This window comes from Phacochoerus africanus, chromosome 13 (assembly GCF_016906955.1).
Source record: "Phacochoerus africanus isolate WHEZ1 chromosome 13, ROS_Pafr_v1, whole genome shotgun sequence".
Classification (NCBI taxonomy): Eukaryota; Metazoa; Chordata; class Mammalia; order Artiodactyla; family Suidae; genus Phacochoerus; species Phacochoerus africanus.
This window is the reverse complement of record NC_062556.1, coordinates 52,001,195-52,024,439: the sequence shown is the minus strand read 5'-3', so window position 1 is coordinate 52,024,439 and position 23,245 is coordinate 52,001,195. Positions and strand designations below refer to the sequence as shown.

The 23,245-nt window shown below is 42.7% G+C and overlaps 2 protein-coding genes across 2 annotated transcripts in view; one reads left to right on the top strand and one right to left on the bottom strand.

Moving 5' to 3' along the window:
- The window catches only part of LOC125113254 (uncharacterized), a 103,209-nt gene extending 88,661 nt beyond the window's left edge, over positions 1-14,548 (bottom strand). The window contains exons 1-2 of the mRNA XM_047755819.1: positions 14,320-14,548; positions 12,635-13,259 (exon numbers count right to left, since the gene is read on the bottom strand). Of these exons, the coding sequence (XP_047611775.1) occupies positions 12,635-13,259; positions 14,320-14,548 (854 nt within the window). The remainder of the gene's footprint in view (positions 1-12,634; positions 13,260-14,319) is intronic.
- Positions 14,549-15,118: 570 nt separating this feature from the next.
- Positions 15,119-19,844, top strand: SPRY2 (sprouty RTK signaling antagonist 2). Its single transcript, XM_047756209.1, has 2 exons — positions 15,119-15,248; positions 18,056-19,844. The coding sequence occupies exon 2, from the start codon at positions 18,107-18,109 to the stop codon at positions 19,052-19,054; it is 948 nt and encodes a 315-aa protein (XP_047612165.1). The 5' UTR covers positions 15,119-15,248; positions 18,056-18,106; the 3' UTR covers positions 19,055-19,844.
- Positions 19,845-23,245: the final 3,401 nt, after the last annotated feature.

Sequence of the window (23,245 nt, the reverse complement as noted above, 5' to 3'; positions counted from 1 at the left end):
ATCAAGTTACATGGCAGAGTTTTCAGAATCCGAAACCCATAAAGGGTCGACAGAGGAAGTGATCTTTTCTTCCACTGCTGGTTCTCCTACAAAAACAGAAAAAAAGTTAAAAAAAAAAAAAGTAAAACTGGTTCTCACTCTCTTTTGGTACCTTTCACAGGTTCAGACAAAGAGAGTTTGTTCTGCAGGGGTACTCAGCTTGGCAATCCAGTCTAGATTCCAAAGAGCTTGCTTTACTTTCAGGTCTCTAGTCAATTTTATGTACATGCAGTGTAAACACAATGTATAATAATTTTATATACCTGCTGCTTCCAAGGCGGAGAAATTGCACAAATGTCAATTTCTGGCCTAATTTAACTATATAGATAAGTATTACAAATGTTCATTCTCTTCTTAAAACAATACAATTGTAGTCTGGTTTTTTAAATTAAGAAATTAAAAGTATCACATTGAATTTCTTAAGGCACAATTTTATACATTAGAGTATAGAAAATAATCCAGAATAACAATGTTGCACATTTTAATAAAATACAGAATGATACAAGCTGCTTTAAAAAAAAAACAATGTAACTCCATACATGAAGAATGTTTCAATCATTATTAGAAAATGTTTACTATGTCTTTTTGCTAAAGCACGTCAAGTAAAAGTTAACACATACTAATTTCGGAAGAATTCAGCAAAAATAAATTAGCAGGCAGTAGGATTCTAGTTCTATCTCTGTTGAGTCTACTAGCCCTAGTGGCCTTAGGAAGCACTTAGAGATACTGAGGTCCAAGGTCGAAGTTCAGATTCTGGGCCAGGGGTTTACTTAGCTCTAAGTCCTAAGTCACAAACTGATTCAACAAACATTCCTTAAAATTGAGGCACTAACTACCATCATTGTGTCATTAAAATCCATTGTCTCATATCACCCTGACAACCATCCTCTTCTGACCAATGGGAAAACTGAGGTGTGGAGACTCTCCAGTACTTCCCATCTATTTCCACCTGAGTCCCCAACAAAGGCAAAGGAGAATGAACAGACTCTTGGAGCATTTCCAAAACTAACCTGAACGTAGACCTCAGGGGGATTTTATCATCATCATCATCATTACTTTGGCCTTGTGTTTTAAGAATGTACATGAATTTAAGCGTTCCCATTGTGGCTCAATGGGATTGGCAGCATCTCTGCAGTGCCAGGAGGAGGTAGGTTTGATCCCCGGACCAGGACAATGGGTTAAAGATCCCACATTGCCCTAGCTACAGCATAGGTCACAACTGCAGCTCAGATCTGATCCCTGGCTATATCCCTACAAATTCTTAATTAGTTTTTTCCAGCTTTATTGGGGTATAATTTAGAAATAAAATTGTAATACATTTAAAGTGTACAACATGATAAGTTGACACACATATATATCATGAAATGATTCCCACAACCAAGTTAATTAACTCATCTATTACCTCATATAGTTACTTTCTCTTTTACTTTTTTTTTTTATGAGAACGCTTAAGATCTACTCTCAGCAAATTTCAAGTATACAATACAGTATTATTAACTATAGTCACCCTGATGTAATCAAATCCTCAGGATCCTTATTCCTTCTATAACTGAAAGTTTATACTCTACAACCAACAGCTCCCATTTCCCCCACCTCAGCCTCTGGCAACCACCATTCTACTCTCTTTTTCTATGAGTTCAAATCCCTAAATTTGTGGAGTTCCTGTCACAGCACAATGGAAAAGAATCTGACTAGTATCCGCGAGGATGCGGATTCAATCCCTGGCCTCACTCAGTGGGTCAAGGATCTGGTGTTGCTGTGAGCTGTGGTTTAGGTCGCAGACGTGGCTTGGATCCTGCATTGCTGTGGCTTTGGTGTAGGCCGGCAGCTGTAGCTCTGACTGGACCCCTAGCCTGGGAACCTCCATATGCCATGGATGCAGCCCTAAAAAGCAAACAAAACAAAAAAACAAAGCAATCCTCGAGTTTTTGAGAGCAGGAGTAAATAAGTTGCTGCAAGATTTGGAACTGATGATTGAGAGTACAGGCATACTCTGGTGATTCTAGATTCAAAACCCAATGAGGACCAAAAAAAAAAAAACAAAAACAAAAAACAAAAAACCCCAAAACCCAAAAACCCCTGACATCAACATGTGGTGCTATCTGTGCTATAAATAAACTTTCCATAACTGACTTTCAAATGTAATTTCACTAAATGTGGGGGTGAGAAGAGACATCCACAATCAGCTCTTGCATGCAGGTGTGAGCCTGGCTTAACATTTTCCTCTATACATGCTTTGTTTGGTATCAACTCCACTTTCTAGTCTTATTCTCAATAAGCTATGAATCTCTATTATGGTTTCACTGTAATAACATAATGACTTTCATTTACTAAATAGTTATTGCAAGTCAGACCTTTTCTGAAACTCCACATGCATTATTCATTTAATCATGACACTTGGACACAGGAAATATTTTTATCCCCACTTTATGGGTGAGGAAATGAAGGCAGTGGGCAACTGAGATATTTATATAAGGCCTCCCTCTCAAACCAACCTCAAACAGACTCTATGAAGGAGATCATCATCTATTTTTTTAAAAGTCTCCCCAAGTAATGCTAATGTTTGGCCATGCCTGAGAATCATTGATTTAGAAAATAAAGCAAGAACCCTTGCTATTTGAAAAAATTACAACTTTCTAGTTGACCGTGGCTAACTCTATGTTCGGTCTTGTGTAAAAAGTTCAGTTCACACTTGGCTATGTACATACACATGATGTGTTAAAAAACAAACAAACAAAAACCTTTGTGGAGATAAAGGTGGAATGTGGGTCATCTTTAGGATGTGATATAGTTTTTCTAAAAAACTATTCTCAATATCCTAATGATCTCAACAGGTAAGGTAGTGGTATAGTTTCCAATGACTAGCTTTTACTTCAAATATTATTGTATTGTTATTTACACTTTGCTTAATTTGGCGTCGCCAGATAAAATACAAGACCTATGTATAAAAAAACTACTTGTTGCTTCTCTGAAGTGTAAATGTGACTAAGTGTCCTGTGTTTTTCTTTGTTAAGTCTGGCAACCCCAGCTTAATTGAGGGTCAAAATTTTCATGCTTTGAATCAAAGTTTTCCACAGGATCCTCTCACCATCCAAGCTTATCCACCCTTCAAATGAGGCCCAGTGAGTGTGCCAGGAAGCAACGAGGCTTTACTATTTGCATCAAGTTATTCCCAATGATTTTGATCCTCAAGGTTAAATTTTAAATTTATTATAAATAAATTTATTAGGTCACTCTCCCAAGGCAATAGAAATAAAAGCAAAAGGAAACAAATGGGACCTAATTAAACTTTAAAGCTTTTGCACAGCAAAGGAAACCATTAAGAAAATGAAAAGATAAACCTACAGACTGGGAGAAAATATTTTCAAATGATGTGACAGAAAATGAGTTAAGTTCCAAAATAGACAAATAGACAAATAGACAAATATAACTCAACAGCAAGAGGACCAAAAAGCAAAAAAAAAAAAAAAAAAATGGGCTTTAGGAGTTCCCATTGTGGCACAGTGGTTAACAAATCCGAGTAGGAACCATGAGGTTTCGTGTTCGATCCCTGGCCTCGCTCAGTGGGTTAAGGATCACGGCTCAGCTTGGATCTGGCAATGCTGTGGCTGTGGTATAGGCCGGCCGCTACAGCTGCAATTCGACCCCTAGTCTGGGAACCTCCATATGCCGCGGGAAGCGGCCCTAGAAAAGGCAAAAAGACAAAAAAAATTGTTTTAATTAAAAAATAGGGCTTTAGACCTAAATAGACAATTCACCAAAGACATACAGATGGCCATTAGATGTTCAACCTCACTAATTATTACAGAAACGCAAATTGAAACTACAATGAGGAATCACCTCATGCCAATAAGAATGGCCAACACGAAAAAGTCTACAAACAATAATGGGGATGTGGAGAAAAGGGAACCCTCCTACATTGTTGGTGGGAATGTAAACTGGTGCAGTCACTACGGAAAACAGCATCAAAGCAACTTAAAAAAACAAAAATAGAGTTACCATATGATCCAGTGGTCCCACTCCTTGGTATATAATTGGAGAAAACTCTACTTTGAAAAGGTATATGTATCACTATCTACAAAAGCCAAGACATGGAATCAACCTTAATGTCCTCTGAGGGATGGATGGAAAAAGAAGATGTGAAATACACACACACACACACACATATCACACATATATAATAGGATAGGTATACAAATTCATATACCATGGAATATCACTCAACCATAAAAAAGAATGAAATAATGCCATTTGCAGCAGCATGGATGGACTTAGAGATTATCATACTAAATGAAGTAAGTCAGGAAAAGAAAGACAAATATCATATGGTATCACACATGGAATCTAAAATATGATATAAATAACTTATTTACAAAACAGAAGCAGACTCACAGAAATAAAAAGAAATTTATAGTTTCCTAAGGGGAAGAGGAACGGGATAAATTAGGAGTTTCGGATTAGCAGGTATAGACTATTAGGCATAAAATAGATAAACAGCAAGGTCCTAACTAATAGCACAAGGAACTATATGCAATATCCTGTAATAAACTATAATGGAAAAGAATACAAAAAAGAATATATATATATGTTCTTTGATATGTATAACTGAATCATTTTGCTGTACACCAGAAACTAACAAAACATTAAGTCAACTATACTTCAATATAAATAAGTGAATAAATGAATAAATAAAAGATAAGGCTTGGAAAATATGCTTAACTTCAGAAGTAAACAAAGAAATACACAATGAAATGAGACACCATGATTCACTTATCAGATAAACAGAAATTTTAAATTTTGACAAAACTTACTATCGGTAAGACTTACTGAAGGGAGTTCCCGTCCTGGCACAGAGGTTAACGAATCCGACTAAGAACCATGAGGTTGTGGGTTTGATCCCTGGTCTTCCTCAGTGGGTTAACGATCCAGCGTTGCCATGAGCTGTGCTGCAGACTGCATACGCAGCTCAGATCCTGCGTTGCTGTGGCTCTGGTGCAGGCCAGCAGCTACAGCTCCGATTAGACCCCTAGCCTGGGAACCTCCATATGCCAAAAAGACAAAAAAAAAAAAAAAGACTTACTGAAAAACAGTCCATCTCACCAAATGAGATTAGGAATGTAAAGTGAAGTACTCTTTTAGGGTATTTTTTAGCAATATTATCAAAAAATTTACTATGCATAAACTTGAGTTAAATTCTACTTCATTGAATGTATCCTTACAAAGTAAGACAAACACGTAAATATATATGAACAAGAATGCTTATCATAGGGAGTTCTCATTGTGGCTCAGTGGAAACCAATCTGACTGGCATCCATGAGGAGGTAGGTTCCACCCCTGGCCTCACTCAGTGGGTTAAGGATCGGGTGTTGCCATGAGCTGTGGTGTAGGTCAAAGACGCGGCTCGGATCCTATGTTGCTGTGGCTATGGCCGGCAGCTACAGTTCTGATTCTAGCCTGGGAACCTCCATGTGCTGTGGGTGTGGCCTTAAAAACACACACAAAAAAACCAAACAAACAAACAAACAAAAAATAAATGAATGCTTATCACAGCATTATTTATTCTAGCAAAACAACTGGTCCCCCAAGCTCTCAAAAACAGGAAATTGAATGACTAGCAAAGAAAGATTTTTAAAATAAATATTCATCAAATATCATCCATGAGTGGGACTTTTACTCTTTATAGTTTTCTGAATTGTTTGATTTTTTTTTTCTTACAGTGAACATTTAGCGCAGAAACAATAAAATAAAATTAACCCATTTGTCATTTGGGAAGCTGTGATAGGGAAAAAAGTAGCATGATCTTATCTTTGGATAATTCTGGAGCATAAAGTACTTGATACAAATTGATGGAATGTAGCCATCAAAATGTACTAGAGATTTTTGGTAAAAATCTCTGCTCTTAGACTGAAAGCAAGAGAAAACCCTCCCAGTCCCAGCTGATCTATCTGATCTATAGTCCCTGCTGAGTTGTGATACTAAGGACTTCCTCAAGGAAGATGCCCTTTGCTCCATGAGCCCAGGACATGTGGTATTTATCTTAGATTTCAGAAGTATCACAATCCACTAATAACTTGACAAGCAGTTAGGAACATAGGGTATGAAAACAACCCATTTTAAAAATTGTATGAAGTTCATGAGAAAAGGATTTCAAATAATGGAAAGATACTCATTTGTCTGTTGCCAGAACCCTGGCCCTGACTGAGTTTGAAATGCTCCTACGATGTCATGAAAATACTTACAGAATTCTTTAGGGAAGTTCAAATATTTCAGCTTCTGCCTAGAACAGTCTTATCTGAATTCCATTATAAAGTTACAGTACTAGAGACCTAAGGATCTTTTTCACCCACATTCTCAGTATACATTCAAAGAATTTTAGCTTCTTAACAGACCACTCCAAATGTGTACTGCCAAAATGCACTGCCTGTACACTGAGGCCCAAAGAGATCAGACAACTAGACCACCGCTCTGCAGGAGCCTCCTTAACTCTGTTGCGCTCACAAACCCTCAAGCATCAACAGCACCCAGGTGAAAATGACTTTCTAGGTGCTCTTGAATGACTTTTCAATATTTTCATGGCCATTTCTCTCAGTCTCCCATTTACACCGTCAGCTCCTTGCACTCAGAAACTAGCCAGTCCTCATCGCAACTATTTGAGCAAAGTGATAGGGCCAGTAGGTCCCAGATCAGACCAAGGCCATGAGGACAGGAATTCTGCCCCAGAAGACCATTTGGTATTTAATAAGAGAGAGGACGTGATATGAGGTCCCCCCCCGCCACCCCCACGAATGCTGGAAAACAGGATTTGCTATATAATTCAAGACTCTCAGTATTATTATTCTGGGTCTTTGCACATTCACCTTCACAGGATCATAAAAGAACCTAGAGAGTTTCGAGCAATGAAACATCACAGCCTTCTGGTGTACAACAAATACTTCAGCCACACCCCATTTAACGTAAGTGAATGTACAAACTCTTCCTAACAGGGGATGGAGCTTCATTTCAGGCACAAGTTTCCATTCCAAAAATGTGTGCTTAAAAATTCAGTGTTGGATAAGAGCCCAAATGTTGAAGCCTTCTTAAGTAGGAAGGAACTCATATTTCTCAAGCCTCTAGATTTCTTGAACAAGTAATTCAATGAGGAGACATTCCAGTCAGAACCAACCACAGCAGGTAAATAGGTCCCTTCTCCCCTAAAGTGCTCTCTCTACTTTGAGAAGGTCACATATGACAACAAAAATCAATATAAGGTGAAGATTTCTGTAGAAATACTATTAATAGCTGAACATAGTTAGCAGGGGTCACTGAAATGTGTTTTAAATCTCTACTTTTATTGCTACATAAGCACAAATAAGATATACAAATCAAATAGTGCTTACTATATAATTTTAAAACTTTTGGAAAATATGGAGGCAAAACAATTTATTTTACCAAATAAACTACCAAGCCCAATTTAACTGAAATTATCACTGCCACTTATTGAGAGCTTCCCCTATGCTAGGCTTTATAGATACTTTATAGCATCCAATGCTAACAGCAGCTCTTTTACAGATGGGAACTAAGGTTAATTACCTCATTCATTCATTCATTCATCTGATTTAAAAACTTCTGAAACAGTTCCCTTGTGGTGCAGTGCATTAAGGATCTGGCATTGCAGCAGCTGTGGCGCAGGAAGCAAATACAGCATGGGTTCAACCCCTGGCCCAGGAACTTCCACATGCCGTGGGTGCAGCCAAAAAAAGAAAGAAAAAAGAAAAAAAGAAAGAAAGAAAGAGGAGTTCCCGTTGTGGCGCAGCAGAAACAAATCCAACCAGGAACCATGAGGTTTCAGGTTCAATCCCTGGCCTCAATCAGTGGGTTAAGGATCCAGCATTGCCATGAGCTGTGGTGTAGGCTGCAGACGTGGCTCAGATCTGGCATTGCTGTGGCTCTGGCGTAGGCCAGAAGCTGTAGCTGTGATTAGACCCCTAGCCTGGGAACATCCGTAAGCCGCAGGTACGGCCCCAAAAAGACAAAAGGAAAAAAAAAAACAAAGAAAAGAAAGAAAGAAAGAAAGACAGACAGACAGACTGACCTTTGAGTTACTTATGAGTGTAGTTATCTTTGGTGCTGGAGATAAAATGACAGGTGAGACCTGACCTGGATTCTCGCCTTCCTGGAGCTTTGAATACGGCAAATGGTCACTCAATTACATGTATGTTTGCAGCAAAGAAGGTCTGGAGAGGAACAAGAGAGATTTGACCTAGTCAAAAGGTCAGAAAAAGCGTTCTTGAGAAAAAGACAACAGGGATTTAAAAGATAAGTAGAAGTTAACATAGCAGAAGGCCAGAAAAGTGAACGGGGAAATCGCATATACAAAGGCCCGGTCCAGGAGAGGAGCATTTGGGAGCAACTAGAAGGAAGTAGTCAGAGCTGCAAGGCAGAAAGCAGGGGCTGTTGAAACAGAAGGCTGGGAGGGGGAAAGGGGCTGGACTGTAGGACCTCGAAGCTGGGTTAAAGACTTGGATCTTTATCCCAGGAGTACTGAAAAGGCAAGGGTGGGAGTTTAAGCATCAGGGAATCCTGATCAGATTTGCCCAAAATAGCCTAGACTGAACCCAATTCCAGATTTCTTCAACTCCCAAAGTCCCTAAAACCTATTACGGTATTTAAGAGTTTAAACCTTAGTGTCATTTTCTTTTAGGAGTTACAACTTAAAAAAATTTATATATATAGAAAATCTAATTTTGCCCATGCATGATTTTAACATCTCTTAGGGAATAAGGCAAGTATGTCTCTACATGATAAACAGGGTGAGAAGAATACATCTCAAAATTGCAAAGGGGATTTTCACAAAAAATAAAAAAATGGTTCAGTATTTGGTGACTTTCTTGGAACTATTCTAAAAATGCATTTTTTTTTTTTTTTTTTTAGGGCCAACCATGGAGCATATGGAAGTTCCCAGTCTAGGGGTTGAATCAGAGCTGTAGCTGTCAGCCCACGCCACAGCAACAACAGATCTGAGCTGCATCTTTGACCTATACCACAGCTCATGGCAACAGATCATGACTGGATCTTTAACCCACTGAGCGAGGTCAGGGATCTAATCCAAATCCTCATGGATACTAGCAGAGCTCATTATCACTAAGCCACACGGGGAACTCCTAAAAATGCTTTCCTGAAAGTTGGTAAAGTGCTAGCTTAATTTGAAACTACAGATTAGTACTTAATTTTAATTATTATTATACTTACACTTTTGCCAACTGCACTTTTTAAAGTAAAACATTCACAAGAGTTTACTTTTTTATCTGTATTTTCTAGCCACCCATGATTAGCCTTTTTGTTAATTTCTTTATTATATTGCTTGAGATAGACATTCCCTAGAGATTTTTCTTTTGCATACGTAAAATTTCCATGAGGATTTCTTTTTTAACTTCATAACATTTAATATTTCAGGGACTAAAAATCATAGCCTTAACAAACTTATTTCAGTCACTTCCTAATCATTTTACAAACCAGAAGAGTAACTTCCAGGCTAACGGAATGACTCAAATTCTGTCATTAAAAAAAAAATCCAGAAAATCTCTATTTGATTTTAGAAAATTAAGGAAAAAAGTATTTCCTATTTTAATTACATTCATTAATTTCACTCATTCAGTGAAAAGCATTATTGAGAGCCTAATGTTTACAGAGATCAGGGTGAATATTTTCTTTTTTTTAAGAATGAGAACGTGAAGAATCTATTTCCGTTCCAGCCCACTAACAAAGAAGTCCAAGGCCATCCTGATATAGACTCCCTCAGATCCTGAGAGAAGTTTAGCCTTTGGAAGAGTTTCACCAAATACGGCGTTTATATAAAGATGTTTTATATAACCCCATAAGATTCTCAAATGATTCACAATTCACTCTAACTTCAAAACACTCCCTGTCCAAAGAAACAGGACAGGAAGAACAAATTGAGTCTGTATGCACCCCTAGTCCATTTACCAAACTGAACATTTTTGACCTGACCTGTTAACTGAGCTTAATTCAGGGCTGGCTGGCAGCCTGAATATTATGGCATCTGGGTTATAAGAATGGCTATCGTGGAATCTGTCTGACTACATCTTTCTTGGAGAACAGGTTGAACTTCCTATGCCCTTTCGATCCCATGTCCCCATAATGGGAGGTATAACCCCAAACCTCAGGGTTATTCAGAGACTTAACATCTTCCTACTTCTCCTAAGCTTGGCCAGTGATACACAAATATTCATTTCAATTTATGATTTTCACTTTTATGAGGATTTAGCATCTGGGTTACAAATACTGCATAACAAAGGAGATCAAATGTTAAAAGCAAACAGAATAAAACTAGTAAAGCTAGGGCTATTTGGGGAAAGGCAAAGCAAGAGCACAGTGGTCTCACTTGATTCTCTGCACACATCAGTCCTACAAAGGAAGAAGCTCGACCTTAAGGTCAAGGAATAAATATTTTGGAAATATAATGGGAAAAATCATGTTAGCTGGCAGAGAAATTTTGTTTTGCTTTGTTATAGAACTTAGTCCACATCCGACTTGGCATAAATTGTAGCAATAAAGTACATGGAGCTAGCAAGAAGACTGATTAACCACCCCGTGGATCCAGGTTGCATATAAAGTCTCTGAGAAAGACCAGACCAACCAGAGCCTTCGGTTCAAGACCAACTTATCAAACCACTTCTCTTACCCAGGGGTAACTCCAGATCTTTATCCTGGTTTAGTTAAGGATAAGAGACATCACCGAAGAAGGTCAGATGCAGAGAAAAGCTGTTCCCAGTCTTCCAAGAGATGTAGATAAGACCTCAAGTGGTCTATTTTGAATTCCTATTGCAGCCTCTTCCAGTCCCTCCAAGAAGTATAACTATCGAATTTGGAGATACGAAGCAATTTAAAAAATAAAATGACTATAGTCCTGGCTGCCAATCAAAAGGTCCACTACTGCAAAGTCCTCTAATTTAGGAAGGTCCCTCCCAGAAGAGTCTATGCATAAATTAAGTTTACCATTGCAGCTGGGATAGGAGTAGTAATAATGGTTGAAAGATCTAAATTGCTACTCTTGGAAGGAGTTTACAAGGTTGTGTTCTGGGCCATCTTTAAATATCAATACATAAGTAAGTTGTTGTCTTGGTTATAATACTAACAAAACAACCAACTAATCAATATTCTTCTTTGTCTCAAGAATACATCACATCACTGTGAGATTATCAAAACTAGGGGGTCTGATCACAATAAGGCCAAGTGGTTTGGTCAATCTCACACACATGCACACACACAAAACGGATCTAGAGTTGTGTAAAAGTACACTCTCCGATTTCTACAACATAAATCAGAAGTTTAGATGAATGTATACAACCTTGAAAATATCTGATTTAACTTGGCCAACATACCCACTAGTAAAGAAGCACCTCTAGATTGTCCCTAATGATGCCTTCTACCAAAGACTGGAGGGGGCAAAATTCACATAGGTTTATACACTGCCTTAATTTTAAAAAAAATGAGGATAATTATAGTTATAAAGTGAAGTAAATCCACATAAGTGAATACAGAAAATTAAATCAAGGCAGAGATGAGATCCCAAATGTACCACACATGGTCCTGCTCAATGGCCAGGAGTAAGAGGGCATGTTACTTGGTGCCACCTGAGAACTTAGAGGCGAGTACTGGTGCAGCAGACTTTTCCAAGGATTTGGTATTTTTCAGCATCAGATAAACAGGAACATGTGTTCACACATCAGGGTTGCATCTCTAGAACTCTCCAAAACCAGATTAAAAATGAGCTTCACTGTGAAGTTTTACATAACATTCTTTCAAAATTCTAAAGTATCTTCCAAAATGAACCTCAGTTATAATTTTGGAATGTAACACGAGAATCAATTTGGGGACACATTACAACAGCTGCACCAAACACTTAATTATATATGTGTGCGCACGCATAAGTAGGGACACGATTCCTCTTTGGAACTACAACTAAGTAAATTCTAGAGGCATAACATAACGCTTTATACGCCACGTCCAAAAAATTAATAATGAGTTGAGTAATAATAAATCAAATAGTAAGGAGTAAATTAGAATCCAACAGATTCTCGTTTTTATCTCGTGCTTAAGGTAGAAGTTAAATGTTTTCCCAGCTTGCCAGCGGGAGGCTTGGGGGGTAGAGGAAGAGCTAGATTACAGGGGATTCCTTCTGGCTCAGGAAAGATAAAGTATAAATTCCTAGATTCTACCCTATTGACTCAATACAAATAGAAGGTGCTCTAGGCAGCCGGAAGCTCCTAATTTAAATTCCATTTTATGCTTTGATCCAGAAGAACGCATATTCGCAGAGTTCCTGCAGGGCTGGGAAAAGAGCATGGGCGCAAGGGTCTCCTTACAAAGCAGCCACTGGGTGCAGGGGTGTGAGGAAGCCAAGAGAAGTTTTCTTTCACGTGTTCTGCCAGACTCAGGCAGCGTATTCCCGCCAGCCTTGCACACCCTGGCTTTGGCCTCCAACTCCGTCCGCTCACTAAAAACTGGGGTTCCTCTGCCCCTGGGTGCCTCACCTCATATTCAAACGGAATGTGTCGAGGAGATGGTAAGGAAAGCCACCTGCCGTTGCACTTACATTATAAATGTCTTTTTATTCACTGGGAAACAGCCGGCCCGGGGTACATCTTGGAAAGCAACTCCGCCGGCCCTCGTCCAGTCCTGGGGAAGAAAGCAGCTCCAGCCCCGCGCCGGGCGGGCGCCCCCTGGTGGCCGGACGGGCTGGGAGCGCAGCGGCGCCTGCGCTCCTCCGAGGCTCGAAAGACTCCAGTGTTGGGAGAGCGGCCCGGGCTGGGGAGCCCGGGTCGTCCAGTGTCTGCAGCCCCCTCGGGCGCCGCTGAGCAGGCGGATGTAGCCCTGTCCACCCTCGCCGGAGGGGTGGCGTGGGGCGGGGGGGGGGGAACGTAGGCCAGCGCCCGGAAATAACGCGTGCCACTTCCCTTGCCACCTCTGGTTCCAAACCTCGGTTGACGAGGGAGAGCGCTGGAGAAACATGGAGAAGGCAGGCCGAGAGCATAGCGCGGCCGGGAACGCGCCGGGACGTTCTAGAACGAGAGCCTGGGAGAAGGCAGCGAGTGCCAGGGTAGCTGTGAACGGATGTGGGCTGGAGCCGGACCCGGGGAATCTAGCACCACGTTTTCCTAGCAGTGTTTCAAGAACTCTAACCCTCGCAGGTGCTCTTCGGGAGCTTTGACCGTACTTCCCTGTAAAGTAAAACCTTTCTGTAAATCATTAGAATCCAGTATTAGGAGTGGGTCGGGGAGGGAGGGGTGTTAACTCCCCACTGATGCTCCCACGTGCAACCTTTCTTAGTAAATGAACGGCAGTAGTAGGAGTGGGTCGAGGAGGGGGGGTGTTAACTCCCCACTGGTGCTCCCACGTGCAACCTTTCTTAGTAAATGAACGGCAGTCGGCACAGTGCTGATGTATGCATTTTCTATCTTTGTATTATAATCTATTTTTTAAGTAGGAAAGTACAGACCACCTTCAAAAAGGACAATAGGATCTTCTTCGAGAAATGATCTACGTGACAAGGAGAGTTGGCAAAGAAGGGTGACTCTTCTTGGTTAAGTGAAGGAGGAAAGATGCAGTAAAACAGCGGGCCCCCCTCCCATTTCAGAAGCCCGCGACGTCGCCCTTAGTAATCGCGTCTGTGTAATTGTAAAAAGGCCTAGATTGTAGCATTTCCTTCGGCTATTGCGTCAAACAAAACAGTAAGGAAGAGCTTCAAAGAAGCCTCCATCCGTAGCTCGCTCCCTCTTCAAAAATAAAGTCTAATGTTAAACGAAAAACTACAAATCGACGTAATCAAAAGCAAATCCCGGCAAGAGCAGAAGGTACTTGAAACACGAATCTGCATTCCGTTCCTCCCGTACGCGGCTCTGAGGTGGGGGAGGCGGTTTGTGCTGGTGCCTGGTGTATAATCGGGTTAATCCAGTAGACAAAGAATAAACCAATAGCCCTCCCACCTCACTTCCCTCTCCCCTTCCCCTCCCCCTTCTTCTCTCCCCGTCGCCCCCTCGAGGGGGAACAGAAAAGAGGAGAGGTGGGCTTGCAATGGATTCCGCATAAAGTCGCAAAACCTGCAACTTGCTGTTTTTAATGCTAACGCTGCCTGGCCCGGATTCGTTTTTAAGGTTCATTCCCTTTTCCTAGTGGCGGGGAGAAAGTTCCCCAAATCAGCGGGAGCCACGGCTCGTCCTCGTGGCCTCTGGGGAAACCTTAAGGTCAGTGTTTCCTTGAAACTAGATAAACTGACCCCGCCGTGCCCAGCCCGGCCCCGCGGGCACCCCGCGTGACGGCGCCGGGGCGGTAGGACCGGCCTGGGGACGCGCGGGGCGGCGTGGTTGCCCTTTTGAATGCCTCCAGCGGCTCGGAGCGCTGGCGGGCGCTGGAGTGTGAGTGAATGTAGCCCCGCGGAGCCAATGAGCTGGGACCGGATGCGATATATCCTCTGGGACAACAACTGCTCTGTTCCGCCTCGGATCCACATGACGCCATTTACTGCTGCCGCGGCCGCCGCAGAGCTCCCTGCCTCCTCCGGAAAGGCTAGGGCGCAGGCCAACAACGAGCCCCCCCGGTCAGGCCCCAGACCCTCCGCCTCCTCCTCCTCCTCCTTCTCCTCCTCCTCCTTCGCACCCACCACCCCCGCCTCGGCCTCGCCGCCGCGCCTCCACAACGCCCAGTCTGCACTGCCGAGAGCTGCGCGCCGCAGCGCGAGCGGAGGAGAGGGGCCGGCGGAGCGCGCAGCGCCCAGGCCCCCGCGCCCGCCCGGCCCGGCCCGCCGCCCCGCGTCCCCGCGCCGCCTCCGCTCCGACGCGGACGCGGCTGCAGGACTTGACCATCTGGCTTTAGGTTCTCTGTAAGGCCTCTTTTCTCATTCGTTCATCTGCCAGGAAAAGACAAGCCGTTGGCGCTTCGGCCTCCAGTTCATTGAGAAAAAAAGAGGAAATACTCCGCGTGCGCTTCCAGAAGGGGGGTCGCCTCCAGCCCCGAACCCCGCAGTGTTCATCGGCTGGGGACTTGGCTCCGGATTTCCTCTCCTTTTCTTGTCCCGCCGGTTGCTCGGAAGTTGGACGGAAGCAGAGTTTGGAAGGAAAGGGGAAAAAGTTTGCATCGGGGCTGGATTTATTTGCACATCGCAGGAAGAAGAGAATCCAACGGAGAGGGGTTGGTGCAAAGCCGAGATCACGGTGAGGCGCGTTTGGCTGGCTCTTCCCCTCCTGGCGCCGTGGCCGGCGCATTGTGGGCAACATGGAGTAGGTGCAGCCGGACCAGGAGTGGGGTCTGTCTCTCCTCCGGCCTCCCTTTTTCTAACTCCACAGGTTCCCCGCGGGGATCCCCGGAGCTGCCCGCTGATCTGGCTCGCCTGGGGCTCGGCCTGCCCCGGCGGGGGCTGCAGTGCGCGGCTGGCACGGTGTCCCTGGACCCACCGCCCTAAGCGCCCGCGCCCTGGGGGGGTTGGGGTGGCCGACTGCTCGCCGGGAGTCGGCTCCGGGCGGTGCACTGGCCGCGAATTGGGCGCTGAGAGCGGGAGGGAGAGGGAAAGCACTTTGTGTTTTCCAGGTCGCTGTTGCAGGCGCCCGCATTTCTAACCTGTTCCTCTTCGGGGAAAGCGAGTCCTGGGAAAGGCTGTCTCAGGGCAGGGACGCCGGCGGGACCGAGGGCTCGCCTCACGGGGGCAGCGAGACCCCGCGGGTGAAAAAGGGACAGGGTACCGGGTTGGGAGGGGGTGCTCTGCGCGGTGTGGACAGAGGCGAGCAGAGGGCGGGTGGGAGCGTCGCCCAGCGTGGCGCCGCGTCTCTGCGGTTCGGAAGTGCAGCTCTCTCTTTTTTCCGTTCGCCGTGGTCTGCCTGGGTCACGCTTTTTTTATTTTTGGAAGATTGGGCTGACCCAGCAGAGGAAGAAAGTCCTAAAACAGTCGCGAGCGTTTTCCATTCCCTGAAAAGAGGTATTAAAAGAGGCTAGCTATTTTTTTTCCCCTTTCCTTTGATGAGTTGATCAACTTTGTTGTTGCTGCTATTTTGTAATTTGGAATCTTGTGCGTTTTTACAAAGCGGTCACTGTGTCGGCTCGCCCCACCCTTTTGCTGAAGTCTTTTCTCCCTAATCCTAAGTCTAATCACACACTGTTCTTAATGGGGGTTTCAAAGCACTTTCAAAAGCGGGGGGCGGTGAGGGAGGCGGGGGTCTGTGAAGGAGGCCAGGGATCAGGAAAATCAGTTTGGTAAATATCCCCAAAGATGCTACTTTCCCCCTCAAACAAATCTGCGCGGAAAGTTTCCAGCCCAGGGATCTGGGTCTTGCATGCCGGGGCGGGGGGGGGGGGGGGGGGTTTGCAGTGGGTTCCTGGAAAATGTTTTCTCTTTTAAAGCAATTTTTCTTTGACTCTAAGAAACATATTCATATGTGAATATGTGTGTATATTTTTAATACATGGGTATATGCAGATTGCAGGCACTGCCCCCTCGGTCAGCGCAGGTAGAGTCTCCCGTTGTGCTAGGATTAGACCTCGGTATCCTGGCTGTGTGTCCAAGGCACGGCTTTCTACCTCGCAGTGCGGGTCTGGAAACCGGTTCCCGAAGGTCGAGGGCCTTGGAGGGAACGTCCTGCCATGGGCTGCGTGACCTCCGCCGGAGGGTGGAGCGGCTCCCACATAAAGCTGCCAGGCAGTTCTCTGGGGTGGGGGAGATTCTGGCAGCGGAGGAAAGGAGGGGGAAGCGTGCCCTAGCATTTCAGGGCACTCCCCTTCCGAGGCGCGGGGGGGTGGGGTGGGCAGCTTAGCCCCGGGGCTCCGAATGTGACCCACCTGCTGGGGACGGTGTTGGGGCGCAGATAGAGCCTGTAGCCGGAGTAAAAGCAAAGAGCAACGCTGTCTTGTCTGCCTTTCTGTTGGAACTGAGATCCAGTTGCCAGCTTTTTTTCCAAAGTGGAAGGTGTGTGTCACCTGCCTGTGTCTCTTTTTCTAAAAAGCAGACACTGGGTGAAAGTCCACTTTTGCAGACTTGGCAAAGAGGATGGTAGTTTTGAAATTTATAGAGGGAGGGTCATTTAAGGGGTTACTTGTCAGGATGATAGATCTGAGACGTGACAGTTGAGTTTTTAGAACACTTCTTGTTATCACCAATCGGTGTATGTTCTCACTAGGTTTTTGGAAATGGGCAGAGCAGTTGAGATTTGGACATAATTCATATCTAAAACAGGGAGAACAGTCTTGTAGTTACATAATTTAAGATGTTCTCCTAGGCTATCTATCAGGTTGTAAAATATGTGAGTCACAAGTTGTTGGGAAGTTGAAAATAAGTTCCTGTCTTTTTGTTGCTCATGATGTAAATTTGCTTTATTATGTTTCTGGCACTTAGCAGGATTTGAATTGATAGGTTTTTAGTTCTAAACTTTGTGTTACTCTATAGTTAATGATAGTGCTTGATTATTGTATAAAATGTATAACTCTCCCTTGGAGGGGTATTTACTTTTTTGCATATCATAGTAATCCTATGGCATTTTATAAAGTTAGATAAACCATAGTTCTAGGTGTTTGATGTAAAAGAACCAAGAATTTCTTGGCTGTGTTTATTGCTGCTTAAGGCAGAAGTGACCATGATAAATGTAAGCTTATTTCAGAATTTGAAAAGGTGTTATTCAGCTTTTGAAAATGTCAGTATCAATGTTGTATTCCAACATTACTTTGCCACAATTTTTCCATGGAACCTGAACCTTGGAAATTGTATGCCTATTTGAGTAAGGCATTGTTGCTTAAATGATCGAAACAAAGGTCACTGCTTGGTGTCACTGCATATCATTAGAATAAAGAATTGTCAGCACCTGGCCATATTTTTTCTTTTGGGTTCAGATGGCGATCCCAATACCTGCCCTAGACAGCCGCTCCATTCCAATGCTGTTTCTCTAGGGGAAGTGGGGAGTGAAGAGTTAAGTCAGGTGGGTGGAGAGTGGGAAGTATCCCGGCGTGTAAACCATCTCTTTCCTCTTGGCTCCCACAGGAATTCAGATGTGTTCTAAGCCTGCTGGAGTGACCACACTTCCAAGACCTGATGGAGGCCAGAGCTCAGAGTGGCAGCGGGTCGCAGCCCTTGTTGCAGGCACCCCGTGACGGTGGCAGGCAGCGTGGGGAGCCCGACCCCAGAGATGCCCTCACCCAGCAGGTACACGTGCTGTCTCTGGATCAGATCAGAGCCATCCGAAACACCAATGAGTACACAGAGGGACCTACTGTGGTCCCCAGACCCGGGCTCAAGCCTGCCCCTCGCCCCTCTGCTCAGCACAAACACGAGAGACTCAACGGTCTGCCCGAGCACCGCCAGCCTCCCCGGCTCCAGCACTCGCAGGCCCACGTTTCTGTGAGGGCCTCCCTGTCCAGGTCCATCAGCACTGTCAGCTCGGGGTCTCGGAGCAGTACGAGGACAAGTACCAGCAGCAATTCCTCGGAACAGAGGCTGTTGGGATCATCCTTCTCCTCGGGGCCCGTGGCTGACGGGATAATCCGGGTGCAGCCCAAATCTGAGCTCAAGCCAGGTGAGCTTAAGCCACTGAGCAAGGAGGATTTGGGGCTGCACGCCTACAGGTGTGAGGACTGCGGCAAGTGCAAGTGTAAGGAGTGCACCTACCCGAGGCCTCTGCCATCAGACTGGATCTGCGACAAGCAGTGCCTTTGCTCAGCCCAGAACGTCATTGACTATGGGACCTGCGTGTGCTGTGTCAAAGGTCTGTTCTATCACTGTTCTAACGATGACGAGGACAACTGTGCCGACAACCCGTGTTCTTGCAGCCAGTCTCACTGTTGTACCCGTTGGTCGGCCATGGGTGTCATGTCCCTCTTTTTGCCTTGCTTATGGTGTTACCTGCCAGCCAAGGGTTGCCTTAAATTGTGCCAGGGGTGTTATGACCGGGTGAACAGGCCTGGATGCCGCTGTAAAAATTCAAACACAGTTTGCTGCAGAGTTCCCACTGTCCCACCCAGGAACTTTGAGAAACCGACATAGCATCCTTAATCAGGAATATTGCAGTAATAAGGATGGTTCCCTTTTTTTTTTTGTTTTTGTTTTTTAACACACACATATGCAACCAGCTAATCTTGGCACTGTTCATAGAGGGTTGGAATATCCTTTGCTGTTTGCAGTGAAATGCTTTTTTGTCCGTGTGCCATTTTAACTGATATGCTTGTTAGAACTCAGCTAATGGAGCTCCGAGTGGGGGATACAGATCTTGGCGACCTACATGTTGCATAAGCTAAAGCAACAGACACTCCTAGGCAAAGTTTTTGTTTGTGAATAGTACTTGCAAAATTTGTAAATTAGCAAATGACTTTTTTTTTCCATTGTTTTCTCCAGAGATAATGTGCTATATTTTTGTATATACAATAATATTTGCAACTGTGAAAAACAAGTTGTGCCATGCTATATGGCACAGTCACAAAATATTATACTAATATGTTGTACATTCGGAAGAATGTGAATCAATCAGTATGTTTTTAGATTGTATTTTGCCTTACAGAAAGCCTTTATTGTAAGACTCTGATTTCCCTTTGGACTTCATGTATATTGTACAGTTACAGTAAAATCCAACCTTTATTTTCTAATTTTTTCAACATATTGTTTAGTGTAAAGAATATTTATTTGAAGTTTTATTATTTTATAAAAAAGAATATTTATTTTAAGAGGCATCTTACAGATTTTGCCCCTTTTATGAGGATGTGATAGTTGCTGCAAATGAGGGGTTACAGATGCATATGTTCAATATAAAATAGAAAATATATTAACGTTTGAAATTAAACTGAGCTGTATTGTCTTATTTTACCTTTTCTTTTGTTTTTTTGAACTGAAAAAGAAACCATTTTATGTCGGGAATAGCATTTCGGTGAGAGTTTCACTTATCCATTAGATTATCTCTTGGTGGCCGCTTTAAAGTAAAGTGGAGATTTGGTGGTTTTCAGAGATAATTGTAGCATCAGGAGAGAAATAACTGAGTATTAGACTCACTTAACTGTATTAATCACATGAGAGCTCATTTTGGCTCCTGTTCTCTTTTGTTGATTTGCAGACTTGTCTTTGTTTTGCAAGTTTAAAAAAAATCCTAATTCACTCAGGAGACTTCTAAAAGATGAACAATTAAGCTTTTTTTTTCTTTTTATAGAGTACTAAGAATGAATGCCATAAGGCTGATTTAAGACCAGAGAAATGAATTCCGTTAAACAAACGGTTATTGACTGTCCTTTGTGTGTTAGGCATGCAGTGTACACAGGTCAGTGCTGAAAATGTTTTCTTGACTTCACTGATGGTGGCTGTTTTTCTAGTCTCTTTGGTTTTAGACTCTTGAGTTCATCAGCATGATACCAAGTTGATGGAAAATATAGCTTGTTTTGATTGAAGTACTGGAATCATGAATATTCATCCTACATATTAGCCTAATAATTCAGGCCCAAGCAAGCCAACTTGAGAGGCCTTGTCTTATTTAATCGAATTATCTGGAAAATTGTTAAATATTACTCTGAAAAAAAGATGCAGTACGGCAAAAAAGTCGGTGCGTTTGCAGTTATCTTTTGGAAGCCAACACACAGCAAGCTGCTACAAGCCCATCTTGACAAATATTGGGTTTTCTTATTTGTAATAAGTCACTTGATTAATTAGTCACTTTATGGCTGTTTATTTTTTTCTTCCAAAAGCACAACCTTTTGCTGCCAAGAATCACAGGAAGTCTAGGAAATGATTTACCTGTCATTCTTGTTTAATCTGTTTCCTGTTCTGAGGTTCCTTTTCTCAGGTTAAGAGGTCTTTGTACAGACTGTCTTCTGTTTTGTTTTTTGAAATTGGCTTTCAAGGGACTATATAACCTCTTAAAACCAAGACATTGCTGTAAGAACCCTCAGTTTCCTCTAAACTTCTTCCAAAAAATACCGGTTAATTTAGAAATTATTTACTCTTAATTTTCACTTTTGGGATCCTGAATGTTATAATTCTAATATCCTTAAATCCAACCCTGATGGTGTAAGAGGAGTTAGAATATTGAAAAAAAAAAACTAGAGCAGAGTTTTTTTTATTCATTGTATAGTTTTCAGTATTTATAAAGCACAGAATTTTTGACTAATCAGTTTCTGACCTAAAACTGCCATATGCACTGATATGCGTGAGCTTTTTTGGTATAAAAGTTGTGAGAGTCCTTTTTTTTTTTTTTTAAAAAAAAACCACTTGAGCAGCTTCCAAAGTATTATACAGACAGATTGTATCGGATGCAATTGGGTGTTGTTGAAGAGACAGATTAAATACCTCTTTCCATGGTTATTGAATCAGTCTCTAATGGTGTGATTCCATCAGAGCGGAATGATTTTAATCCAGTAGTGATTATGTACAGTTTGAGAACTACTGATCTAGAAATTACTTTCTTGTTTAGCTTTTTTTAAATTTTTTTTTATTATTCAATGAATTTATCACATCTGTAGTTGTATAATGATTATCACAATCCAATTTCGCAGGATCACTTCTCGGCCGTTTGGCTAAGATCAAGTGTAGCTTTTTTTTTTTTAATGGAGTCCATTGAAAGCATAATTCACTTCTTTGAATGTGGAATATAGGGACAAACCAGCTGAAGTTGGGAGAGAATCTGGTGTCAGTATATACGAGGTCCTGATGAAAATTATTTAGAGATAGTTAAGGAAAAACTGGATTCTTCAAGAAGCTTCCAACTAGCCTATTAAATGTTGAGCCTATATAAACCAGCATAGAATTCACTTTCAGAATAGAAAAAATGAAATGTATATCTAAAGAGATTGAAAACAGCAGGTGCTCACTCTTAAGTGTGTTGAAGTTTCTGAGTCTTCTATCACCTCACTGAAGTGAAAGAATCATCACCTCGGGTTCTTAATCTCTAAAGTTTAGGACAATTTCTTATGATAAATATCAGTTAATAATGCAATGATCATTATTTTGATAATGTGATAGATTAAAAGGATCACAATACAGGGAGCTCCCATCGTGGCTCAAACCCAACTAGGATCCATGAGGGTGTGGGTTCCATCCGTGGCCTCGCCTGGTGGGTTAAGAACTGGTGTTGCCATGAGCTGCGGTGTAGGTCACAGACGCAGCTTGGATCTGGTGTGGCTGTGGCTGTGGCTGTAGTATAGGCCAGCAGCTGTAGCTCTGATTCCACCCCTAGCCTGGGACCTTCCATGTGCCCCAGGGTAAGGTGCTAAAAAACAAAACAAACAAAAAAAGTATAATAATACAGTAAACATTACTTGAACTGCTTAATATTTAGGGAAATCTTAGCTTTTTTTGTCTGGTTTCTTGCCTTTTTTTTTTCCTCTTTTTTAGAAATCTGTGCATTCTGTATATTGAAATTCTTTTAAGGATGACAACTTGATTGTTAGTTAAAACAGTCATTTCTGTGTTTTGAGGAGGAGATTTTTAAGGCCCTGCCAGATGTCTCCATGTTGGAGCATGCTCTGGGCATTGTCTGTGAAAGAAGAAAGCCAACCCTAAGTACAGGTACTCTCAACCCAACTTTTTGCATAACTTTCTTCTGCAGTACACTTTTGTCTTAGGAGGGCCTGTCTCCAGGATCTAGAAGACACAGATGATGTCAGATAAATGAGTTTGCACTTTGCACACTTCTGTGAGGTATTTGGTAGACAGTTGATAGGTTTGATGTTTTTGAATATAGATGTCAAAACTTTCAAAGCTTTAATGGGTTTCGAGTTATGCTTGCAGTTACACCCAAAATTGGCCATTTGCCTTCCTCTCTTAAAGGTTCAAAAGCACCAGGATGTAGGTGCAAAATCTCAGCTTGAAAATGGGTTAAACTGTGTAGCTCAAAAACACTGTCATCATGCAAAGTATTTTACACTCTTTTAGGGAAGAAAAATAAAAACGGCATTAGCTAGTTACAGCAATACTGTATCAGTATCCATTCTTTGGTTTACAGTATCCATTAAGACACAACTTATGGTTTTTTGGGAGTTTTTTTGTGTGTGATTTTTAGGGCCACACTGGCAGCATATGGAGTTTCCAAGGCTAGGGGTCTAATCAGAGCTACGGCTGCCAGCCTACACCACAGCCACTGCAATGCCAGATCTGAGCCATGTCTGCAACCTACACCATAGCTCATGGCAATGACAGATCCTTAACCCACTGAGCAAGGCCAGGGATTGAACCCTCAACCTCATGGTTCCTAGTCGGATT

Excerpts from the sequence above, each read along its gene's own strand:
- SPRY2 (XM_047756209.1), top strand. The coding sequence starts at position 18,107 with ATGGAGGCCAGAGCTCAGAGTGGCAGCGGGTCGCAGCCCTTGTTGCAG.